General features: G+C 36.7%; 1 protein-coding gene across 17 annotated transcripts in view; it reads left to right on the top strand.

Annotated features, from left to right (window-relative positions):
- LOC117307482 (uncharacterized) overlaps nucleotides 1-25,835 on the top strand; it is a 186,029-nt gene that overhangs the window by 82,065 nt on the left and 78,129 nt on the right. For 16 of the 17 annotated variants that reach the window (XM_073802719.1, XM_073802714.1, XM_073802708.1 and 13 more), the window contains exons 1-2: nucleotides 13,062-16,982; nucleotides 22,685-22,851. In XM_073802719.1, the coding sequence (XP_073658820.1) occupies nucleotides 14,060-15,733 (1,674 nt within the window). In that variant the 5' untranslated portion in view covers nucleotides 13,062-14,059 and the 3' untranslated portion in view covers nucleotides 15,734-16,982; nucleotides 22,685-22,851. Of the gene's footprint in view, nucleotides 1-13,061; nucleotides 16,983-22,684; nucleotides 22,852-25,835 lie in introns of those variants that run through there. The other variant, XM_073802722.1, reaches the window with a different exon arrangement.

Below are 25,835 nucleotides of genomic sequence, written 5' to 3'. Positions count from 1 at the left end.
GAATGGTGAGAGCAAACATCATTGTCTTGTTCCTGATCTAAGAGGGGAATCATTCAATCTTTCATCATTAAGTATTATATTTTCTGTGGGTTGTATTTTTTTGATTTTTGTTTGTTTGGTATATGCTCTTCATTAAGTTAGGGAAATTCCTCTCCGTTACTATTTTGCTGAGAATTTTTTTTTATCATTCATGAGTATTGGATTTTTGTCAAATGCCTGTTCTGTGTCAATTGGTATAATCATTTACTTTTTCTTTGTATCTTGTTGGTTAATTTTCTATTTTGAGCCAGCTTTGAATACTTGGAATACATTTCACTTAGTCATAGTGTATAATTTTTTTTTATAGATTGTTGAATTTTGTTTGTTAATATTTTTTGAGGATTTTTATGTCTACGTTCATGGGAGATATTGATCTGTAGTTTTCTTTCACTGTACAGTCTTGGTATGGTTTTGGTAATAATTTCCTGATAAAATGATTTGGGGAGTATTCCCTCCTCTTCTATTTTCTGGAAGAGATTGTGTAAAATCAGTGTTAATTCTTTAAATTTTGGTAGAATTCTCCAGTGAAACCATTTTTCCTTTTTTGTGAGGTCTTTAAAAATCAACTTTTTACATAGTTATAGGACCATGCAGATGATCTATTTCATCTTAGTTGAGTTTTGGTGTTTGAAGAAATGGTCCATTTCTTCTACCTTGCCAAATTTATGAGGCTGAAGTTGTCCATAATATTCTCACATTATCCTTTTAATGACTGCAAGATCTATAGTGACTTGTTAATATCTATTGCTACAATTTCCAACATCTTTTTCAATTCTGCTCTGTTTTTTCTTCTTTGACTGATTTTTCTCTTCATTATGAGTATCATTTTCCAGTTTCTATACATGCCTGATAATTCTTGATTTAGTGGTAGACATTGTGAATTTTACCTTGTTGGATGATAGATACTTCTGTGTTCCAATACATATTTTTGAAGCTTTTTTCTGTAGTTCAGTTAGGTTACTTGGAAACAATTGTTAGGTGGCACCAGAGCAAGATATAAATATAGAGCTAATAATTTCCCACTATTGAGGCAAGACCCTTCTGTGTATTCTTCCCAGGGAATTGTAAAGTTTTCCAGTCTGGCTGGTGGGGACAGGCATTAATCTTGACTTTCTGTGAGCTTCAGTTACTGTTTCCTCCTTCCTTTCTGGTGTCTCTTTTCCCAGACTCTGATTTTCCTTACATATATGCACTGACCAGTACTCTCCTAAATACTAGAAGTGGACCCTCTGCAAGTCTCTGGAGCTCTCTTTCTGTGCAGCTTTCTCCTCTTTGGCTTCTGCTCTGTGACTATAGCTGCCTTGGTCTTTCTGTACTATTAGTTCTTTCTCCTCCACTCTGGAAGTCTGTTGGCCCCTGCCTGGACTCTCTTGTCCTGTGTCATACCTAGAAGTGTTCTCAACGCAGTAAACTGGGCAATCAGAGGGGTCAGCTCAATTTGTTTCCCATCTCTCAAGGGTCACTGTCCTTCACAGCCTGATGTCTAATACCTTTAAAGCCATTGCTTCATACACTTCTCTGGTTCTTCCATTGGTTCAGGTGAAAGTTCCCATCCGTTCCCTATTACTTCACTTTGATCAGAAACAGAAGTTTGGAATTGGTTTATAAAATTTAATTTTGTTTTATAATTATGTAAAATTTTTTGTGGTTACAAAGTCAAATCAACAGAACATGGTATATTCAAAGAAAATTAGGTATGATTTCTGTCCCTTCTATCTTATTTCCTTCCTCCCTGGGGTAGGAAGTGTCTAAGGTAGCCAGTTATTCCCACCTCCTGATATTCATGGCCTTTTGTAATACCCTCTGCATAAGTAAGCAGCTTCTAACCAATGGCATATGGCAACATAGAGGGGATGTCACTTATATATTGATAATAAGATTATAAAAGTTTGTGACTTCCATCTTGCTTACAGACTCTTCTCTTGACTCCATAGATAAGCAAGTTGTAAGTTGGATGGCAAAGTACTGTGGGTGGCTTCCTCTCAACAACCAGCAAAGACATGAATGCCCTTAGTCCAACAATCCTTGAGGCATTAAATTGTGCCAACAATCATGTAGTTGAGCTTGGAAATGAATCTCTCCCCATTTGAGTCTTCAGATGAAAGAGACCCCAGCCTGGGCCAATACCTTGATTATAGATTTGTAGAAGACCCCGAAGCAGAGGACTCAGATAATCCATGTCCAGATTCCTGGCCAACATAAACTGTGAAACAATAGATGTGTGTTGTTTTAAGCCACTAAGTTTTGGGGTAGGTTGCTACAATTCAATAGATAACTAATAATACCTTTTGTAGATTATATTTTATTTGATGGCTTATTCTTCCATCATTTGCTTTTTATTTTTAAGGTAAACATATACAGTTGATTTTCATTATTCAGATTCTGTATCTGCAAATTCACCTACTTGCTAAAATGTATTTATAATATCAAAATCGATACTCACAGTGTTTTTTCAGTCATTGGCAGACATGCACAGAGTAGCAAAAAATTTGAGTTACCACATGCACACATTCCCGGCTGAGTTTAAACAAGGGGATGCTCTGCCTTCCTGTTTCAGCTCTCATACAGAGATGAACAGATGACGGGGATGGTAGGGGCAATTCAGTGTAGTGCAAGAAACTCCAGCTCTGGAGTCAGTTGGATAGGGTTTGAATCTAACTCTGGCCTTTGTTACTGGACCTCAGGCAAATTACTTAACTGTTCTGAACCTTGGGGTTTTTTTTTTTGGTAAAATAAAGAAAATAGAATCCACCAACATAAGTTGTTTTTAAGGTTATAATCTTAATTATACAAAGTTGTAATTTAAGATTATAATCTATTTTATGTTGATTTATTCCCCTTTGGAGAAATGGTTCAGTATTCACTAATTCTGTGTTTGCAGCAACTTAACTGAACATAGCTACCATGAATAAGTAGAATTAACTGTATACATATTCACATTTTTAGAAAATAAATGGTAATAACAAACTATTTTCATTTTTTTCTACTTTTTTTCCCCTCATATAACATTATATCCTGAAGTTACCTCCATATTAGTACATAGAGACACTTCTCTCTGTCTCTCTCTTACAGCTGAATAGTACTGTTTTGTGTGTATACTGTAATTTATACAGCTAGACCTGTTAGTAGATGTTCGGGTTGACTGATGTCTTTTGGTATTAAAAATAGTAGCGCAATGAGTAATTTTTTTTTTTTTTTTTTTTTTTGCCAATGTGTATTTGGGATATATTCCTGGAATGGAGTTTCTGAGTTAAAAGGCAAAAGCTTACATGTAGTGTTGTGGGTTTAGATGCTTTGATAATCCTCCCCTTAAGAGGTAGAGCTCAATTCCCATTCCTTTGATTGTGGGCACCCTTAGTGATTCACTTTCAGGAAATAGAATACAAAAGAAGTAATGAGATGTCATTTTTAATTTAGGTTATAAGAAGACTATGGCTTCTATCTTGTGTGTGCTCTCTATCTTTCCCTTGACTCACTGGTGTGGGTAGAAGCCCGCTTCCATACTAAGAGGGAGGCTTGAGAGGGAAGACCCCTACCATGTCATGAGGATAATAGAGTAGCCGAAGGAAATTCCCCCATGGTGAATAACTGAGCTTGGAAATTGAAATTCTGAGGCTTGTCATCAGCTACTTGATCGAGTTTAGAAGCATATCCTCCTCCAGTTCAGCCTTGAAATAATTGCAGCCCTGGCTGACAGCTTGACTGCAACCTCATGACAGACTAGACCTGAACCACCCAGCTAAGCTATTCCCACATTCTCCAATCACAGAAACTATGAAACAGTTAACTACAACAATGTATACAGTTTCAGACTGCTAAATTTCAGGTAATTCGTTACACAGCAATAGATAATGAATACATATAGTTTTGTTAACTATTGCTGAATCTTCTATATAGGGGCTGTACCATTTTTCTGTCCCATGAGTAATATATGAGAATTCCAGGTTCCCATGACTCTACTAACACTGTGTATTTCCAAACTAAGAATACTTTTTTTTTTAGCAAGGTAATAGATGAGAAATAGTAAATTACTGTGGCTTTAATTTTTATTTCTTTTATTATAGGAGAGGACTCCTCTCTACCTTCTTTTTAAATTAAATATTAAAATAAGGACAGCTTCCCATCATGCTTAGGATAAAGAGCTAACATTTTCACAATTTCTACATGGCTCTGCACAATCTGATCCCTTCCCATATCAACTTCCACTGGTATCACTGCTTTAGGATTCTGAATTAATCATTACTATACCCTTAGTGCATAACACAGTGAGTGACTACAGTGTCTTACGCACAAGACGTTCAATAAAGATTGATGTAACTGTGGAAGTTTAAATTGGAGTGCTGTTGGTTGCCCATTTCTTACCCTCTTCTTTGTCTTGACGAAATTTTAGGCCTTTTTCCTCCCCTCATACTCCTAAATTTTGGCTTGCCCCCAAGTTTAAACATACATTAAAGGGTAAGGATATGCGCAACATCCTCCCTCAGCAGCTTACTCTCAGAATCCGAAGACCCTAGAAACATTTCCTGTTAAAGTACCCTGGTTTTGCCACTTGCACACCTCCATCTCTTAAAGTTCCTGCTAACCCTTCTTACACCTCCCTACTAAAGAAAAGCCTTTTTCTGTTTGATTTGTTTGATTCTGTTTGATTTCTGTGAGGTGTTGCAGCTTTCTGAGATTGGTGCATTCTCCCTATTGCAGTAATCTTTCTGAATAAAATGTCTTCATATCTAAATCCAGACATGTTTTTATTTGACATGGGAAACAAAACTGCTAATGTAAAATTGCTGCTCACTTAATTACACACAAGCCAGAAATCATGGCTGTTGTGAAATCTATGATGATTCAAAATTGTATCTATTTATGTACAGGAACCAGCACTTTGTTAGTATGCCTTTTTTTTTAAGTAAAAAAGCTTGATGTAAGGTAAAAGTTATGAAGTGTTTCGTTGGTTCTTTTTTTTTTAATCAAGTTATTTTTTTCCCTGAAGTCTAACCTCCTCACTCTCTTCCTCTCTTTTCTTTCCTTCTGTTGTTTTAGTCTCCTCCTTCTCGGTCTCAGTCTCCTGTGTTGTGTCCGGTTTCCCACTTCTGTTCCTGTGCTTCCATTTTTCACGCTTAAGTTTCCCATCTGTCTGTCTCCACAAGCTTCTTCCCCCATTATTCTTGTTTTCTCCTAGTCTCTGATTCTCATCTCCTCTTCCCTCTCACTTTATTTTCTTCAGTCGGCCTCTGCAACTTGTTACTGCAGTTGTAGTAGTTTCCCCTAGAGAATTCCATACAGTCGTTTTTAGCGTAAAGTTCATTATTTCTGTGTGTCCTCTTTCTCTGCTCCTCAGTGAACTCTTCCATCATTCTGGCCCCTTTTTCCCACAGTGGAATCTCCATTCCACGTTTTCACCCCTCTCAGCAAGTAGAATCGCCCGGTAGAGGGCTGTGCCATTTACAAACACTTTTAGGTAAAGTCTCCAATGAGAATATTTTACTGTTCCAAATTCTTCCTCTTCCACCAAATGAAGCTTTCTAATAGAGGACATTCACTCAAACTGCTTACCCAGTCCTCCTATAAAATCTCTCTGCAAAATTTTGCATGTTACTGGTTTGTATAATTCTCCTTTATGTCATCTTTTCCCCCTACCCTCGCTGCCGCGGTGGTACAGCCCAGCCTCCGAATAAACCGAATTCCTCTGCTTGTACGGAACCGGCCGGCCTCTCAAGATGGCGGCTCCCACTGAGACACAGCGTATGGGAGCGGCCATATTGCCTCCTGAACAAAGCCGCCCAGGGTGCGGAGTGGGCAAAGCTGCCCGGTACCGAACAGCGCAGGCCCGGGAGCCCAGTGCTTTGCTCACCCAGACAGGAAGCGGGAGAGTTCGCCGCTATGGATGTGACAGCTGTCCCGGGTTAAGCCGTGACGGGCGTTTCTAGATCTGATAACGGAACTGCAGGTCAGAAGGCGGACATGTGTGGTGAGGAGTGAGTCTTTTGGATTGGTAATGGGACGGGAGGGGTCCGTGAGTATCAGTGATTGGAGACTGATGAAGTCACTGGTGGGGAAGGTATGTAGGATTAGGGTTGGGCTTATTTGGGAGTCAGGGATGGGGTGAGCTGTGAGGTTAGTAATTGGATAACGGTGTGTCAGTGACGGAGTTGTCTGTGGGATCAGAAATGGTGTGTAGGGGGACTGACTGGTGATGACTGGGTCAGGGATTTAGGGGACTCTGAGGAATCAGTGATTGGTGAGGGAGACTGTGGACTAAATGATGAGGGCATCCATGTGGCAGTCAGTGATGTGGTGGGCATGGGGCAGATCTGTGGGGTATGTGATTGCTAGGTCCGAGGATTCAGAGATTTGGAGGGAGCAGTAACGGGATCAGGGAATCTTGATGATCAGCCCTACTGTTTTTTACATACATTAAAATTTCCACAGGTCATACGCAACCTTAAAGGGCAAATCTCTTCTCAACCATTATGCCCTTAGTCTGGTGCCCCGCATAAAAATGATCATTTTGAAACAAGACCAAACAAATCAAAAAAGATAGGATTATTATGAAAAGTGTGATTTTCGTCCTACCTCTTTCTAAGTTTATTGAAATCATTTTATATTTTATTCAAGAAACATTTATTGAACACACGTTGGGTGCCCAGAGATAAGTATGACTATTTCTCATGGTTGTTTCCTTCCAGATCTATTTTGACAAAGCCTGGAATACCCCATATAAAGCAGTCTCTCTATCATGGGAGCACCCACTTCCTCTGAACCAGTTAAGTCTTACCTACCTGACTCCTTCTGGGACTGAGAAGGATTTCCCAGGTATGTACCTTCTTACGTTAGGGTATATTCCGTTGTATCAGTGGTTCCAACATACCACCATTTTTATATGCAGACAACCATACTGTTGAAAGCAGCAATAAAAATTTAAACGGAAAACATCTTAAAATTAACATTTTGGTCCATGAATATTGATTGGCAGGAAAGTCTGCTGAGTTGAAGAAAAATATGAGAGCTCTTGGGAGATTATTAGAATTCAGCTGCTGATTCCTTTCTGGGGAATAAGGGAATACATTCCTCAGTTTTTCATTTGCTCATTACCCATTCTTATTGCCGGGGAGCTTCATCTTTGTGTGTGTGTGTGTGTGTGTGTGTGTGTGTGTGTGTGTGTATTGCCTTATGAAAACATTAGAGTGGAATTGCTGGTTCATAGTGGAGAAAATAAATTGTTAATAAATCAACAGGAAACATATGTTCACATCTATACAATTAAATTAAAAAACCTTGTCCAAGTTCTGTATGATCATAGTATGTAGTCACAAGAGGACTTCCTTCACATGATACGTGCTGATCTTTGTATAAAGACCGAACAGTCTTCTCCCACAGGTTGGCCTAACATCTACCTGACTTCTGTGGTAGTTGCTTCTAGACTGGTGAATGTGGAACCTGCAGTCTGCATCTGATCTGTAAAAACATCCTTCTGATCACCAATTTTGCCTTTTCACGCATCTACCTTTTTAGAAGAGAACAGAAAATGATGAAGTCCCAGGTGAGTTGCTTTAATTTTTAATTTCTTAAATTTCTTATTTTGGTTCTTCATACAATCAAATGGAAAAATGAAGATAGCTAAAATTAGGATCAGGGAAAGACAGCCAAAATAAAGATCCAGACCTAGAAAGAGTTTCTAGGTAATATGTAGACAGATACATTTCCCATGGGAAGAAATTATTTCTTGCCATATAAGACTAAGATTTCATTTTTGGGTCTTTCTCTAGGTGGTGGAGTGTGCAGTGTTCTCACCAACACTCCTGTGGTAAATGTAATTATAAATTTCTTGTAGCTGTATCACAGAATGATTTCTTTTAGAGGGAAGTTACCATAATGTCATAGCCAAACTCCTTAACTTTATCCTTTAGAGCTGGAGTCATCAAACTATTGCTTAAATTCAGTTCTCCAACTGTTTTTGTAAATAAAGTTTTATTGGCAACACAGCCATGCCATTTGTTTACATATTGTCTATGGCTTTTTTTGTAGTACAATGGCACCATATGGCTTGCAATGCTGAAAATATATACTTTACTGAAAAAGTTTGTTGATCTCTTCTTTAGAGGACCAGATTGATTATAGAGGCTTCCTATTAGCCAGCTTTCTCTATCGATAAAGTCTAGATAATATAGGATGGATACGTTTTGAATGGTCTTCCAAAATACATATTTCTTTCAAAAAGTAGTTCTTGAAATATAATTGTCTGGCAGAGCTTTGGAGAGCAAGGGTCACTGAACCCTTTACTATGGTTTCAGAGTTTGTAGGGTTACTGTCTAACTTGGGGCTAGTTCCTTCTCTGTGTTTCTGTTTTTAACAGTCTGTTATTTTTTCTCCCTGCCAATATTCACTATATATACGGTATAAAAATCTTTAACTATATAAAAAGATAAAAATTTAAACACTGAGGGACCTTTTAACTTAAACTCCCCTCCTCCTGAGATTATCAGTATTAACCATTTGTTTCTAACCTTGTGATGGAGCGTACATGTGTAATAGTACCAGTGCCAGGGGTGTCTCTTACTTTCTTGTTCCTTTTTTGGGGAAAAATAATGTTATAGTAAACATTCTGTTTTGCAACTTGATTTTTAACTTTACTGTCCAGTATAAAAATTTTTGTATGCATTTTGAATATCTTCCTATGCTGGTATATAGAATTCTCCTTTATTATTTTAGCAGATCCATAATATACCCTGTGGACTGGAATTGTTTCTTCATCTGTAAAATGGAGATTGTAATCCTCATAGGGTTGTTGTGGAAATTGAGTAAAAACCACACTTAGAACAGTAACTGGGGATGGTTTGTTTTAAATTTAAGTATGAGCTATTATTATTATATCATCATTATTATTGTCAAATCTTGGAATCAGCTTTTGCATTAGGAGTTCTTATGTATATTTTACAGTGAAGCTTAACAAATGAGTTCTATTGTGAAAAGACAGGTTTTTTTTCCTTTTTGGGTCTCAGTAGCTTTGGAGCTGTGCTGTCCAATATAGAGCCATCAGCCTCATGTGGTTATTGAGCACTTGAAATTGGCTAGTCTGAATTGAAGTGTGCTTTGAGTGTAAAGTACATTGTGGGTTTTGAAGATATAATTGCAGAAATTCATTAATAACTTTTAAAGATTGATTACATGTTGAAATGATATTTTGAATATACTGGGATAAATATATATTATTGAAAATAATTTTTTGAATGTTGCTACTAGAAAATTTAAAATTACTTACCTGGTTGGCTTTATATTTCTGTTAGAGCTGCTTTAAAGATGAAAATGGATTTTTTATTGGCCCAATAAATCCAACTATCATGGCTAATTAACTTGCTTATTAGCTCAGGAAGAAAGATTTATATTTTTTCCATACAGTCCAGAAGTGAAGTCATCATTTTCACACGTATCTATCTTTCTTTTCTCCCTCTTAACACCTACTCCGCTTCCATTTCCTCCATCTCTTCCATTCTTCCAGTCACTCAAGCAGTAAAAATTGCTTGTAGCTGATTGGAAAGTACAATTTTCCACTGATTATGCACTATTTTACTCAAAATTAACAAAATTTATACATATTTAGTATATTAAAGCATTCTAGTATCATTGATAAAGCAAAGTTAGAATGTCAGCATTACGTTTATTAATTTTCTTATCAGAATGGTTTCCCTCTACATTCTACATTTATCTTCCTCATGTTACTGTTCTTTAGATCACAAGAATATTATTGACAGTGCACAAAACTGTTCTTAACTAAGCATGAAATTTATTTTATTCTCTATAATTTTCATTCATTCCTTTTTAGCAAACATTTCTTGAGTAGTCAATATATGTCACAGGTGCTGGCTGGCTGTGAAATATCTCAAGAGTTACACATGGTTCTTTCTTGGGAAGAATGCAGAGAAAAATGGGGTGAACAGATGTGGAAACTAACATTAACACATAAAAGCTCTATAATAGACATGGGAGCAAGGGACTTTTATAGTCGATAAGGGGGAGCAGCCAGCTTTATAAATAAGTCAAGGATAAGAGTCTTAAAAGATTATTAAATTCTGGATCATGAAGGAAGTAGGATGAGGATAGGAAACAGCATTTGAAAAAGTAGAAAAGGCTGAGAATTTGAAGAAAACTAAAGCGGAGGGTGTCTCATGGCAAGTTTGTCTGAAGGCGGCATTAAGGTAATAAAATATAAAAGGTCTTGTTTACAGTATCAAGGAAGGCATTGTGGAATAAGTACAGTGGTCAAGAACCCAGCTACTGAGTCAGGACACCCGCTTTTAAATCTGACAGTTAATCAGTCATATATTCAGTGTAACCTCTGGCAAGAAGTGACTTAACCAGTGTAATCCTCAATTCTCTCATATGTAAAGTGGGAAAACTAAAGGGGTTGTTATGGGAACAAACTGAATGCTTGGCAGCTTGATGGTGTGAATATGAGACTTGATGTGGGGTGAGAGAAACCTTAACATTGAGATGATTGAGATGAGACTAATTATATATGCAAGGATGGACCCAAAGGAGTCTTTTAAGCAGGGGAATGTTGATATTTAATTTTTTTTTCATTCTGAAAGCAATATTTGATAATAATGGAATAATTAGGGCAAAACCCTCAAAAGTAGTTTAAAATAATAAAAATCACTCAGATTCCACTATTAGGTGACAACTATTATGAACATACATAATGGTGGCATAATTAAAATAGTTTACCCTCCAGAAACACCTCTGGCTCTGCAGTTACCCAAGTCCTTTATTTCAGTGTCATGTCAATAATTTGTTATAGTTTTCTCGTGAATGTTTCCTGCATATTTCTTAAGTGTGTTTTTCAATATTGCTGTTATAATTGATGTATTTCATTATATTCCTAGCTATTGCATATATATAGGAGAACTGTTAGATTTAGAAGAAGCTAAGATTTCTTTCCTATGAAATGAGGGGATTGGATTAGAATCTTCAAGAACTCTGACATTCTCTGATTCTCTAAATGCGGCTTTTCTCTTTTTTATGTGTTATACTTTAAAAATCCTTCTCTATAATTATTAATAAAGGGCTTCCCTCGTGGTGCAGTGGTTAAGAACATGCCTACCAATGCAGGGGACATGGGTTCGAGCCCTGGTCCAAGAAGATCCCACATGCAGCGGAGCACCTAAGCCCGTGCGCCACAACTACTGAGCCTGCGCCCTAGAGCCTGCGAGCCACAACTGCTGAGCCCACGTGCCACAACTGCTGAAGTCTGTGACCCCTAGAGCGCATGCTCCACAACAAGAGAAGCCACCGCGATGAGAAGCCTGTGCACCGCGAGGAAGAATAGCCCCTGCTCCCAGTAACTAGAGAAAGCCTGCGTGCAGCAACAAAGACCCAATGCAGCCAAAAATAAATACATTAATTTAAAAAAATTATTAATAAAAATCTTCCCAGCCAGGTTTTGTTTTGTTGTTATATAATTTTGGGTATTTTTAGAGTTTAAATTTTTACTCCATCCAGAATATATATTTTTCTCTTTTCCAAGACATAAGATATCATTGTATTAGTTATAATTGATGTATTTTATTATGGCAGCTAGGGCTGCCCTAACAGAATACCACACACTGTGTGGGTTAAACAACAGAAATTTTTTGTGTCACAGTTCTGCAGACTAGAAGTCAAAACTTAAGGTATCAGCAAGACTGGTTCCTTCTGAGGGCTGTGAGAGAAGGATCTGTTCCAAGTCTCTCTCTTTGGCTTGTAGATAACTATCTTCTCCTCATGTCTCTTCATGCTGTCTTCCCTCTGTGTGTGTGTCTCTCTCTGTTCAGATTTCTTCTTTTGATGTGGACCTCAGTCATATTGGGTTAGGGTCCACCCTAATAACCTCATATAACTAATTACATCTGCAGTAACCCTATTTCCAAATAAGGTCACATTCTGAGGTACTAGGGGTTAGGACTTCAACTTATGAATTTTCAGGGTATACAATTCATCCTTTAACATATGGCTTCAACATTATTCTTTTCCTGTTAACTGTCCAGTTGTTTCAGTACTATTCATTGAATAATACATCTTCCTCTCAGCTGTGTGTTTTTTTTATATTAAACTCATATCTTTATGTAATGCTATTTCTTTTCTAATTTATTAGTGCACAGAGATACATTTTCATAGTTATATTCAGTGTGTACATATTAACTTATGCTGTTTTTCTTCATTTATTCTTTCATGTAAGTATTTCCACATGTTGAAAGAGCTGTATATTATTCCATCAAATTTAAGTAATTGTTTCTTTATTATTACATACTTGAATTGTTTTCCAAAATTCCTCTCAGCTGCTTTAATGCTGCCCTTAAATTACCATTTGTATTAGGTAGGCATTTTATGATTTACCTTTTCTGTTTTCCTGTACTGTCTGGGTCTTCTTGCCAAAGGCAGGATTTTACATTGGTTCTCCCAAATACTCTGATACAAAACTAGATGTAGGTATAGTTTTGCATACTATATTAGAGATGATAAGAATGATCACTTTAGATTAACAAGAATATACTGTTACAGGGGTTAGTATCATTCAAGGATGTGGCTGTGGATTTCACCCAGGAGGAGTGGCAGCAGCTGGACCCTGCTCAGAAGACCCTGTACAGGGATGTGATGCTGGAGAACTACAGCCACCTGGTCTCAATGGGTAAGGATGACTTCCCTGTATAACTCAGACTTGTCCAATCAAGTGCCTTTCCTTATCAGTCTCTGCGGTTAGGTGGTTCCTGACATATATAATGACTTTTATGATCTTCGTACCTTCCCCAATGGAGGTAATTTGCTGAGGGCCAAATGTACTACTTCATTGTAGACCTCCTTAAACTGCACCTTCTCTTTTGCCTTCTGTGCAGTCTATCCCATTTCCTCTGATTTCCATTTAATAGGGCATCCAGTTTCCAAACCAGATGTCATCTCCAAGTTGGAACAAGGAGAAGATCCATGGATCATAAAGAGAGACATACCAAATTGGATCTATCCATATGAAGATCAGGCAGATGGGCGACAAGGGAAGTGAAATATCAGGTTTTTTTTTAATTGATTGATGCCTGAGGCTTATGTTTCTCTCCTTAGTGAATTCTCTTATTCTTTGTTCCTATGCTGAGAATTTAGTAGGCATTCAACAAATAATTAATCAATTAAATAACTGTGAACCTTTATAGGGGATAGCTATTTCTTATTGATTGTATGTGTATATATTATGTATTAAATATATATTTGTTTAATATATTTAATATATATTTAATGCATTTTATGAAAAGGCTTAATAGGCAATAGAAGGCAAATTCCTTCTAAGAACACAGGTTGCATTACAGAATTAAATGTCAAATACTGCTACTGTTTTTAAAAGTTCAGAGAAAATTAGAGTCTAAAGAAACGAAACAGAATTTGAAAAAGCATTTTTCAGAGCATGCAGCTGTAGCTGCTTTGAAAGATATATTGAGTATTGATGATGCTGAGAGAGGAAGGTGAAGACAAACTGTTGATGGGGGGTGGGCATGAAGAGTATATGAACAAAACCTTGAAGTTAGGGAAATATGGCTTTTCTGGGAGAACTTTGCTAGTTTTATTTGATAATGTAGAGAAAGAATTTATGGGGAACTGTGGAATTCAAGCTTGGATTCTTGGTGTGAATCTGATACTGAATCCACAGCAGGATTTTGGGTTTTTCTATTGTTTGTATTAGTCGTTATTTAAGAAAGTAGACTGAGGAGAGTTAAAGTATTTTGAATACAGAAGAGACCTTGTTTCTTTGGCTAGTGGTGGCAGGATAATACTAGTCAAGTATATATAGCAAATTATAAAATAAACGCATTTGAAAGGTGAAAAGCATTTCCCTTCAGAAAGCAGGAGAAATGGGAAGACTCTAGAAGAGTAATCCAAGATTAGAGTGATAATAACTCAGATAGTTTTCTATCTCCTTTAGGTATAGTTTTTCCATAAATATTTCGCTTTAACATCCTTGTCTAACCATTTCCCTCATCATACTATTTGCTGTCTGTCTTATGAAATGGCCTGTCTCATCCCTGTTTTGAGTTCATCACCTTCATTGGATCAGTCATTTTTTATACTCCTCTGCATTCTATTAATTATTCTTTATGACTGTTTTATTTTATCTTTCTTTCCTTTAGACAGGAAAAGTAACCTTGACAACACCCAATCATGTATTTTGGGGTCTGTTTCCTTCCATAATAAGATACTGAAAGGAGTCACAAAGGATGGTTCATTTTACTCCATATTAAAAGTCTGTCAAGGTGATGGCCACCTACAGAGATGTCAGAAAAACAGACTTTTCAGGCAAGTAACAGTCATCAACAACAAAACAATGACTGTGGAGTCAGACCACAAATATAATGCATTGGGCAAAATATTTCAAGAATGCATAGGGTCAGATACTTCAAGACAAAGACCTCATAACTGTGATACATTTAAAAATGACTTGAAATCTAGTATTGACCTACCTAGTTGTAATAAGAGCAATTCAGGAAAAAACCCTGATGAGAGTTTTGCATGTGGAAAATCATCCATCCATGGTGTGTCCAATCCTGATCTTGAGAAAATTCACAATCGAGTAATTGCCTGTGATGATAATGAGTGTGGAAACATTTTCAGCAAGAAACAATCCCTTATTCAGTATCAGAATGTTGAAACTAAGGAGAAAACCTGTGTATGTATTACATGTGGAAAAGCCTTTGCTAAGAAGTCACAGCTCATTGTACATCAACGAATTCATACTGGGAAGAAACCATACAATTGTGGTGCATGTGGGAAAGCTTTCAGTGAGAAGTTTCACCTTATTGTACATCAAAGAATTCATACTGGGGAGAAACCTTATGAATGTTCTGAATGTGGAAAAGCCTTCTCTCAAAAATCATCCCTCATTATCCATCAAAGAGTTCATACTGGGGAAAAACCATATGAATGTAGTGACTGTGGAAAAGCCTTCTCCCAGAAATCACCCCTCATTATACATCAGAGAATTCACACTGGAGAAAAACCTTATGAATGTAGAGAGTGTGGTAAGGCCTTCTCCCAGAAGTCACAGCTGATTATACATCATAGAGCTCATACTGGAGAGAAGCCCTATGAGTGTACTGAATGTGGAAAAGCCTTCTGTGAGAAGTCCCACCTCATCATACATAAAAGGATTCACACTGGAGAGAAACCCTACAAATGTGCTCAATGTGAGGAAGCCTTCAGCAGGAAGACAGAACTCATTACACACCAGTTAATTCATACTGGGGAGAAACCTTACGAATGTACTGCATGTGGGAAGACCTTCTCCCGGAAGTCACAGCTCATTATACATCAGAGAACGCATACTGGAGAAAAGCCCTATAAATGCAGTGAATGTGGAAAAGCCTTCTGTCAGAAATCACATCTCATTGGACATCAGAGGATTCACACAGGAGAAAAACCTTATGTTTGTACTGAATGTGGAAAAGCCTTCTCTCAAAAGTCTCACCTCCCAGGACATCAGCGGATTCATACAGGAGAGAAACCTTATATATGTGCTGAATGTGGAAAGGCATTTTCTCAGAAATCAGACCTTGTTTTACATCAGAGAATTCATACAGGGGAAAGACCTTATCAGTGTGCTGTATGTGGGAAAGCCTTCATCCAGAAATCACAACTCACTGTACATCAGAGAATTCACAGCAGTGGTAAAATCATAATAAACTAAAAACACAGACAAGCTTTCAGTATTAGCTCAAGCCTTAATAAACAACAGAAACGTGATTAATTTGATAAATTTGTGGACAACATCTTTATAGAGAAAATTTTACAAGAGAATTCATGTCTGTAGTGTGGTGATACCTAACTCAGCAAAGATGATGGGAAATAATTACATAAATGAAGGACATTTCACCATGGCATGTAAAGCTTTTAAAGTCATGAACTGAATGGTCAGTAGAACAAATTATGTATATAGAATATTGTCAAATTACATATTCCTTATTATACCATAACAATAAACACATTGTGAAATTGCTAATATTAGCTTGCCATTATTTTGGCCATGTACAGTAATTCCCTATAAAGGACATGAAGAAAACTTGAGTTAAAAAAATCAATTCCTAGAAACTGTATTAATAAGGAGGGGCTTGGGAGTTCCTTGGTGGAGGACTTGGTGCTTTCACTGCTGTGGCCCAGGTTCAATCCCTGGTCAGGGAACTAAGATCCTGCAAGCTGTGCAGAGCAGTCAAAAAAAAAAAAAAAAAGGGTGGGGGGTTGCTTAACATGATCCCTAAATATACATGTAAAATTCTTATACAAAGATGGAAAGATAGGTTGATCAGATTCAGTAAAGGTGATAATTGTACATTTTCCCATCTCAAGCATATAAGTTGATCTGTATCTCTGGAAGGACCCTGGACCTTGAAATTGATGCTTCTTGACCAAATCTCCTCTTTACTCTCTCTTACTGGGAATTTGGTATAGTGGAAAGACTTTGGTACTGAACCAGATGGTGTGGGTTTTAATCCTGGCTCAACTACTCAAAAGATTGTGTGACTTCAGGCAAGCCTACTTTACCCATCTGAATATTTTTTCTTATTGGTAAATAAATGTACGGTGTAGAGCACACTTTCAGTTAATGTTAGTTCTTTTCATCTTTCTATTGTCCTATAACAGGATGCTAAGAGTAATATGATACATCTGAACTTGCTTTGCAATCCGGATACTCTGCTTATGTACCCCATTCCTATGACTGATTGATTTAACTGTCTTTGACCATGGTAGTCTTGATTCCTGGTATGTTAAAGTGAGATTTTATTATACTTTTATTATTTTTTACATACATTTATATAAGCCGTTGTGTTTGCACATAAAGACCCTGTCTAATGTCACTTTAGTTCCTTTATGACCCCTGTCCTGCAGCTGCAACTGTTCTCCCCGGAACTGAGGACACCTAACAAAGGAAAACTCTTGGGGTAAGAATTCATGCCTGCCATAGATTTGAGAACTTAATACCTCTAAAATTTCCTGTGGTCCCACATATTCCTGCATGAGCGACTTAAAATGAGGACTCCTGCTGGAGCTGCTCTGCAGGAGAGCATACCTGGCAAGGATGAGGGTGTCTATATGGTAAAACATGGTTTGCCCATGTTCACATTGTTCTTCCCTTAGCTCCTACTTGATTCCTTCACATTTCATGCCCACCTTATCCCCTTCCTGCATGGCTGAACTATCTATTATGAAACTGGGTGAGAATCTCTGCAGGGGAGAGGGCATACCTGATGGAGAGGGATGTGGGAACCTGTGTGGGCAAATTTCTGGTCTCATTATTAACACTGAGTTGATAGCACTGTCATCAGATATAACTGGCCATTCAGATCTGGGATAGAAGGCCTAAGAGTACACCTCATGGGTTGAGCTACTCTGAGGGTTCCTCATAGAAGATGTCCTAACTGGCTCTTATGGAGACATGAGAAGGACAAGGGATCATATTGGGAATATAGAGAAATTTAGTGAAGAGGGGGTTTTATATAGTGACAGGTATGGACCTTATATAGGTTTAACAAAGATTCACAGTTCCCACCTCATAGACTTCCCATTTGATCCTTCCACTGTTACAGCTCCTATGCAGCCTCATTGATCTGATAATGGGTTTCTATAAAAATCTCATTTCAGATTTAGCACCTCCTGGTTTAACATTTCACCAGCTTTTTTTTTTTTTCCAGCTTGTTACTAGAGGAGCTAGCCAGTGCAATGAGGCAAGAAAAAGAAGCAGTAGGCATATTCAGATTCTAAAGATACTTAAAAGTTATTGAAAAGATTTGAATACAACTAAATTAAAAAGAAAAAAGCCAATTCTACAATATCTATTCCAGAAAAGAGAAGAGGAAGGATCCCTGACATATTTTATGAGTCTACCATTATCCTGATGCTAAAGCCAGACAGACATTACAAGAAAAAAAAAATTAGTGACCAGTATTTCTCCTGAACATAGCCACAACCATCCTTAACAGACTATTTGCAAATCAAGTCTAGAAATATTTTGAAAAAAAAAGTACATCATGGCTAAATAGAGTTTAATTCAAGAATGCAAGTTTGGTCCAATGTACAAAAAAATTTTGGTATAATTCAACATACCAATAGCCTAAAAAGAATAACTATATGGTCATTTCTATAGATGGGGGAAAATTATTTGACAAAAATTCCACATCAATTTAGAATAAAAACTCAGCAACTAGGAATAAAGGGCAGCTTCCTCAAATTGTTGAAGGACATCTATAGAACTTCTAAAGTTAGCATATTTGATGGTGAAAGACTAAATGTGTGCCCCAAGATTGGGAAATGTTAAAGATGTCTGTTCTGCTCTTCCTAGTGAATATTGTACTGGTGATCTTAGCCAGTGCAGTAGGGAAAACAAAATAAGGTGGGGGGTGGAGTGGAGTGGGGGGGTGGTGGAGCATACAGTCAGGAAAGGAAAATAAAATTGTCTTTATTTGCAGATAACATGGTCTTCTACACAGAAGATTTCAAAGACTACAAAAAAATCTACTAGACCTGATAAATGGGTTTCACAAAATATCTAAAAAAGTGAGGAGATATACTGTATTTACAGATAGAAAGATTCAATATTGACTGTTAAGATATCAATTTTCCTCAAATTGATCTATATATTTATTGCAATCACCCACAAAAAACTCAGCAGACATTTGTGTAGAATTCGACAATCTGATTCAAAAATGTACACACGGAAATGCAAAAGACCTAGAATAAACAAGACATCTTTGGAAAGAAAGAAGAAGACCCATATTACCTGATTTCAAGGCTTATTATAAAGCTAGAGTAATCAAGTATATAGTATTGGCATAAGAATAGACAGGTCAATGAAACAATATAGAAGTCAAACCACACATATGAATAACAGACTTTTAGCAAAGTTGTCAAGGTAACTTAATGGACAGAAGGTAGTCTTCAACAAACAATGCTGGAACATTTGGAAATCCATATGCGAAAACAAAGCAATACAAAAAACTCTTGATTCCTAGCTCATACTCATACTATATCTAAAAATCAACATGAAAAAGGTCATGCGCATAAATGTAAACGTGAAAACTATAAAGTTCTAGAAGAAAACAAAGTAATTGTGACTTTCATTATGCGAAGATTTTTCAAAGACAAAAACCCCACAAAACATGACATTAAAAGCTGATAGAGTTCATTATAATAACATCTATTCTTCTAAATACAGTGTTAAGAAAATGCCTAGTTATACTACCCCAGTCATTAAGTTTAGACCACCTTCAGTGGACTTGGAAAGGGATCAGAACATACTGTTTTAAATTGTGAGTCTGTACTGTTCCATTCATACTTTTCATAAAATCCTTAATATTTTACTAGTATTTCATCTTACACTGAAAATAATGTTCCCCAACCACGTTAGCAGAATTACTAAATTATTTTGCTTATAGTATGCTTAAACAAACTTCAAATTTTCAACACTAATATTATTAAAACAGTAAAAACAATAGATGAACAAAGTCTGTTCTTATGTTATTCCTTAGCTTTAATATTTTTCCATTTCAATGGCTATAAAAATTCAACCAAATTAAAAATAGTTACATTAATAAGCTAAAAATGCCAACAGGATAAGTATTCAAGGAGATATAGTCGGAAGATCTGTGAAAGCTCAACTTCCCCTTCTTTTATATATATATATATATTTATTTATTTATTTATTGGAATATAATTGCTTTACAGTGTTGTGTTAGTTTCTGCTGTACAACAAAGTGGATCAGCTATATGTATACATATATCCCTATATCCCCTCCCTCTTGTGCTTCCCTCCCACCCTCCCTATCCCACCCCTCTAGGTTGTCACAAAGCAACAAGTTGATCTCCCTGTACTATGCAACAGCTTCCCACTAGTCATCCATTTTACATTTGGTAGTGTATATATGTCAATGCTACTCTCTCGCTTCGTCCCAGCTTCCCCTTCCTCCCCTGTGTCCTCAAGTCCATTCTCTACGTCTGCATCTTTATTCCTGCCCTGCCACTAGGTTCATCGGTACCAGTTTTGTTTTGTTTTTCTTGATTCCATATGTGTGTGTTAGCATATGGTATTTGTTTTTCTCTTTCTGACTTACTTCACTCTGTATGACAGACTCTATGTCCATCCACCTCATTACAAGTAACTCAGTTTCTTTCCGTTTTATGGCTGAGTAATATTCCATTGTATATATGTATCACATTTTCTTCCTCCATTCATTTGTTGATGTACATTTAGGTTGCTTCCATGTCCTGGCTATTGTAAATAGTGCTGCAGTGAACATTGTGGTACATGTCTCTTTTTGAATTATGGTTTTCTCTGGGTATATGCCCAGTAGTGGGATCATATGGTAGTTCCATTTTTAGTTTTTTAAGGAACCTCCATACTGTTTTCCATAGTGGCTGTATCAATTTACATTCCCACCAACAGTGCAGGAGGGTTCCCTTGTCTCCACACCCTCTCCAACATTTATTGTTTTTAGATTTCTTGATGATGGCCATTCTGACCAGTGTGAGGTGATACCTCATTATGGTTTTGATGTTCATTTCTCTAATGATTAGTGATGTTGAGCATCTTTTCATGTGTTTGTTGGTAATCTGTATATCTACTTTGGAGAAGTGTCTATTTAGGTCTTCCACCCATTTTTGGATTGGGTTGTTTGTTTTTTTGATACTGAGCTGCATGACCTGCTTGTATATTTTGGAGATTAATCCTTTGTCAGTTGCTTCATTTGCAAATATTTTCTCCCATTCTGAGGGTTGTCTTTTTGTCTTGTTTATGGTATCCTTTGCTGTGCAAAAGCTTAAGATCCCACATGCCTCATGGCCAAAAAACATAAAACAGAAGCAATATTGTAACGAATTCAATAAAAGACTTTAAAATTGGCCATTAAAAAAAACTTTAAAAAAATGATCAACGTGAGAAAATATGTCAAGGGTTCATCTGCAAATGTGACTTAGAAAGAGAATTTTGTGGGTAGAAAAAAGAGGATGTTAGGGATTCTACATTTTAATGGCTTGTGCTCTAACTGGACTACAGAGGTTTTGATACATTTCTGTGATAGAGAAATACTGTATTTCTGACTTGGTGAGGAGACTGAAAATTTACAAAATTCTCTAGGAAATCATTGTTACTGTCCAGGAGCTAGTTTTGCAAATCTGGAGCTGTGGGGGATCTCAGGTAATCCTTGAGATGGTTTTCTGGGGTCATTTCCAGTCTCCTAATGGACTGCACTTCTTTCTCACCACGAGGAGCTTCATCATCTTGTTGGTAATAGGCAGCACATCCATCATGGCCTATCTCTTTACCAATGCATGCTATTGTCATCACACCCTCCTCTCAGAATCTTTTCACCAGACCGAATAAGAGAGCATCTTTATAGAAAGGCTGATATCAACATTTTAAAACCAGAAAGCTGCTTTGAAAGTCAGCACACACTTTCCATGGTCAAAAGAAAACAAACAAAAATTGTCTTTAATTCCTTTCCTTTATACCTAAAAGAAAATCAAGATACCAAAAATAAAGCAAAACAGAAACAAAGAGTAACTTAGTTTCCATTCATCAGAAATCATAATTCAAACCCAACTATTCTGATGCCAGAATCTACGCTCTTGACCACTGTGTTATGCTGCCCCTCTTGCCTCACTCTCCATTGTAGACTGTGTTTTGAACTAGTTCATGATTTGTGACGCCTGCGCAAAGGTGCTCCTTCTGTTTATTTATTTATTTATTTTTAAGTGGTTCTTGTTTACGTGTGTAATCTTTTTTTTTTTTTTGCAATAAACCATACTCACTTCTTATTAAAATTCTTTAAAGGATTTAGAATCTCTGGTTTTGAAAACTTCTACAGCATTGCAAAGCAAATCTCCACAAACTTAGATACAGGAATTAAAGATTGTTAGTCAACAAAAAACATTATTCTCACATGAAGCTTCGGATAACTAGCCATTAACAAGGCAGACAATTTTAAAATCATTTTTCCCTTGTAACTGAATATTTTATAATATATAAACAAATGTTTGAATTGTATATAAATCTTGAAGCCATTTTTTGTTTTTTTATATGACCTCTGCAAGTTACAGGAAATGTTTGAGAAAACAATAAAATGCCATTGTGTATATTTACATTGAAAATTAAATTCAGACTTACATGATGTGTATAAAAAGTTAAATCTTTTCTAAAAAATTGTTCTATAAGAATCATCAGCTCTAGATGATTTATTCCAATGTTGTCAGTCCATAAAATACTATTAATAGCTCCAGTAACAGTTGCATCAACAGAAAAATTCTTCTTAAAATGCTCCTTCTATTTAGTCAAGATTTATTATTAAAAAAAAACTCCTTTAAAAATCACTATTTTAATTGATTTAAAGATTTAATCTTAATTCTTAAGTTTTGGTGTTCAGAGCGGACCTCTCCTAGGTCCTGGAAATGAGATACCTTGTTGATAAACATGGAAATCAAGTAGGATTTTTAAAAGAGCTCAGAGAATTGGTATCTGAAGAACATTGGGGAAGCCATTGATACTACACATTCAGTGAACTCCCTAAGCTCTGGCCCTCTAAGATTGAAGCATCTAGAAATATAGTCCCTTAGGAGGTGTGTACTGATTGATGATACTCTCTCTTTGTTGCAGGTGGTACCAACAGACACTGGCTCCAGATTTTGTTGAGATGATCAAGAGGAAATCTAATCTAATGCCTCATATTGCTTTGGGATTCCTTATCTAAGGAGATCCTTGGAGAGCTCCCAGGTGTAGCTGTCTGAAGAGTGTCACATCATCCACAATTATACCTGCCAGAGGTAGGTCAAGCCAATCTTTGGAGGAGCCACGTGGTCATATAATGGCAAAACATGACCATGAACATATTGTAAGGCTCTTATACTATATATGAAGTTGTATATTACTTGTAGGTAGATTGGGGTAAGCTAAAGGTATATAGTACAAATGCTAAATAAACCACTAAAACAACAACACAGTTATAGCTAATAATCCAAAACAGGTTAAAAAGGAATCAAAACAAACATTCAGTTGATCCAACAGAAGGCAGAAAAAAGAAAAAGAACAGATAGGACAAATAGAAAATAAAATGGAGATGATAGACTTAATCTAACAATGTAAATTATCACATTACATATAAGTCCAAACACACCAATTAAAGGAAGAGGTTGTCGTATTGGCTAAAACAGGACAGCCCAACTATGTACTGCCTACAAGAAGCATGCTTTAAATATAAAGACACAAATAGGCTATTTTTTTCCTGTACAAATGTTTGTTTTAAAATTTTTATTTTATATTGGACTATAGTTGATTTACAATGTTGTGTTAATTTCAGGTGTACAGCAAAGTGATTCTTTTATACATATACATCTATCTATCCTTTTTCAAATTCTTTTCCCCTTTAGGTTATTACAGAATATTGAGCAGAGTTCCCTGTGCTATACAGTAGGTTCTTGTTGGTTATCTATTGTAAATATAGTTGTGTATATATGTTAATCCCAAACTCCCAATTTATTCCTCCCCACCATCTCTCACCTTTGGTAACCATAGGTTTCTTTTCTAAGCCTGTGAGTTTCTTTTTGTTTTGTAAATAAGTTCATTTGTATCTTTTTTTATATTCCACATATAAGTGATATCATATGTTATTTGCCTTTCTCTGTCTGACATACTTCACCTAGTATGATAATCTCCAGGTCCATCCATGTTACTGAAAATGGCATTATTTCATTCTTTTTAATGACTGAGTAATATTCCATTGTATATATGTACCACATCTTCTTTATCCATTCATCTATCGATGGACATTAGGTTACTTGCATGTCTTGGCTATTGTAAACAGTGCTGCAATGAACATTGGGGTGCATGTATCCTTTTGAACCATGGTTTTCTCCGGATATATGCCCAGGAGTGGGATTGCTGGATCATATGGTAGCTCTATTTTTAGTTATTTAAGGAAGCTCCATACTGTTCTCCAGAGTGACTGTATCAATTTGCATTCCCACCAACAGTGCAAGAGGGTTCCCTTTTCTCCACACCTTCTCCAGCATTTATTATTTGTAGACTTTTTGATGATGGCCATTCTGAACGGTGTGAGGTGATATCTCATTGTAGTTTTGATTTGCATTTCTCTAATAATTAGCAACATTGAGCATTGTTTCATGTGCTTCATGGCCATCTGTATTTCTTCTTTGGAGAAATGTGTATTTAGGTCTTCTGCCCATTTTTTGATTGGGTTGTTTGTTTTTTTTGATATTGAGCCGAATGAGCACTTTGTAAATTTTGGAGATTAATCCCTTGTTGGTCCCATCATTTGCAAGTATTTTCTCCCATTATGTGGGTTGTCTCTTTGTTTTGTTTATGGTTTCCTTTGCTGTCCAAAAGCTTTTGAGTTTAATTAGGTCCCATTTGTTTATTCTTGTTTTTATTCCAATTACTCTAGGAGATGGATTGAAAAAGATACTCCTCTGATTTATGTCAGAGAGTGTTCTGCCTATGTTTTCCTCTAAGAGTTTTATAGTATCCCGTCTTAAATTTAGGTCTTTAATCCATTTTGAGTCCATTTCTGTGTACAGTGTTAGAGAATGTTCTAATTTCATTCTTTTACAAGTAGCTGTCCAGTTTTCCCAGCACCATTTATTGAAGAGACTGTCATTTCTCCATTGTCTATTCTGCCTCCTTTGTTGTAGATTAATTGGCAGTAGGTGCGTGGGCTTATTTTGGGGGTTTCTATCCTGTTCCGTTGGTCTATATTTCTATTTTTGTGCCAGTACCATACTATTTTAATAACTATAGCTTTGTAGTAGAGTCTGAAGTCAGGGAGCCTGATTCCTCCAGCTCCATTTTTCTTTCTCAAGATTGCTTTGGCTATTTGGGGTCTTTTGTGTCTCCATACAAATCAAAAATTTTTTTGTTCTACTGTGAAAAATGCCATTGGTAATTTGATAGGGATTGCACTGAATCTGTAGACTGCTTTGGGTAGTATAGTCATTTTAACAATATTGATTCTTCCAATTCAAGAACATGGTATATCCTTCCATCTGTTTGTGTCATCTTCAATTTATTTCATCAGTGTCTTATAGTTTTTGGAGTACAGGTCTTCTGCCTCCTTTGGTATGTCTTTTATCCCTAGGTATTTTCTGCGCTGGGTCTGCATTGCTGCAGTTGGGCTTTCTCTAGTTGCAGGGAGCAGGGGCTACTCTTCGTTGCGGTGTGGGGGGCTTCTCATTGTGGTGGCTTCTTTTGTTGTGGAGCGTGGGCTTCAGTAGTTGTGACACGTGGGCTCAGTAGCTGTGGCTTGTGGACTCTAGAGCGCAGGCTCAGTAGTTGTGGCGCACAGGCTTAGTTGCTCCGCAGCATGTGGGATCTTCCTGGACCAGGGCTCAAACCTGTGTCCCCTGCATTGGCAGGCAGATTCTTAACCACTGCGCCACCACGGAACCCACTGTTACCTTTTTGTTTCACTATTTTGAAGTGGGCATTATGCACAACTATTACCAGTCTTATTTATGTGCCTATTGATGTGGCAATACGTAGTCTTTGTGCGTGCTGCTAGACACTACTTTTCCAAGTGAAACTCTGTTGTGTAATTTTTACATTTATAATTTTAATGTGATGATCACATTAAGGATTATATTAAGATGTAAATTTAGAACCTAATAAAATGAAGCATTTAGAAATTTGATGTTCTACACTTAACCTAGAGAGAGAAAAATGCTTATTTCCTTGTGAAAAATCTAAATTCCATCCTAACCTTCTGTGGTACATTAACTCCATGCTCTGAGGCACA

This window comes from Tursiops truncatus, chromosome 3 (assembly GCF_011762595.2).
Source record: "Tursiops truncatus isolate mTurTru1 chromosome 3, mTurTru1.mat.Y, whole genome shotgun sequence".
Taxonomy (NCBI): Eukaryota; Metazoa; Chordata; class Mammalia; order Artiodactyla; family Delphinidae; genus Tursiops; species Tursiops truncatus.
The sequence above is the reverse complement of the archived record's forward strand: the minus strand, read 5'-3'. Positions and strand labels throughout refer to the sequence as shown.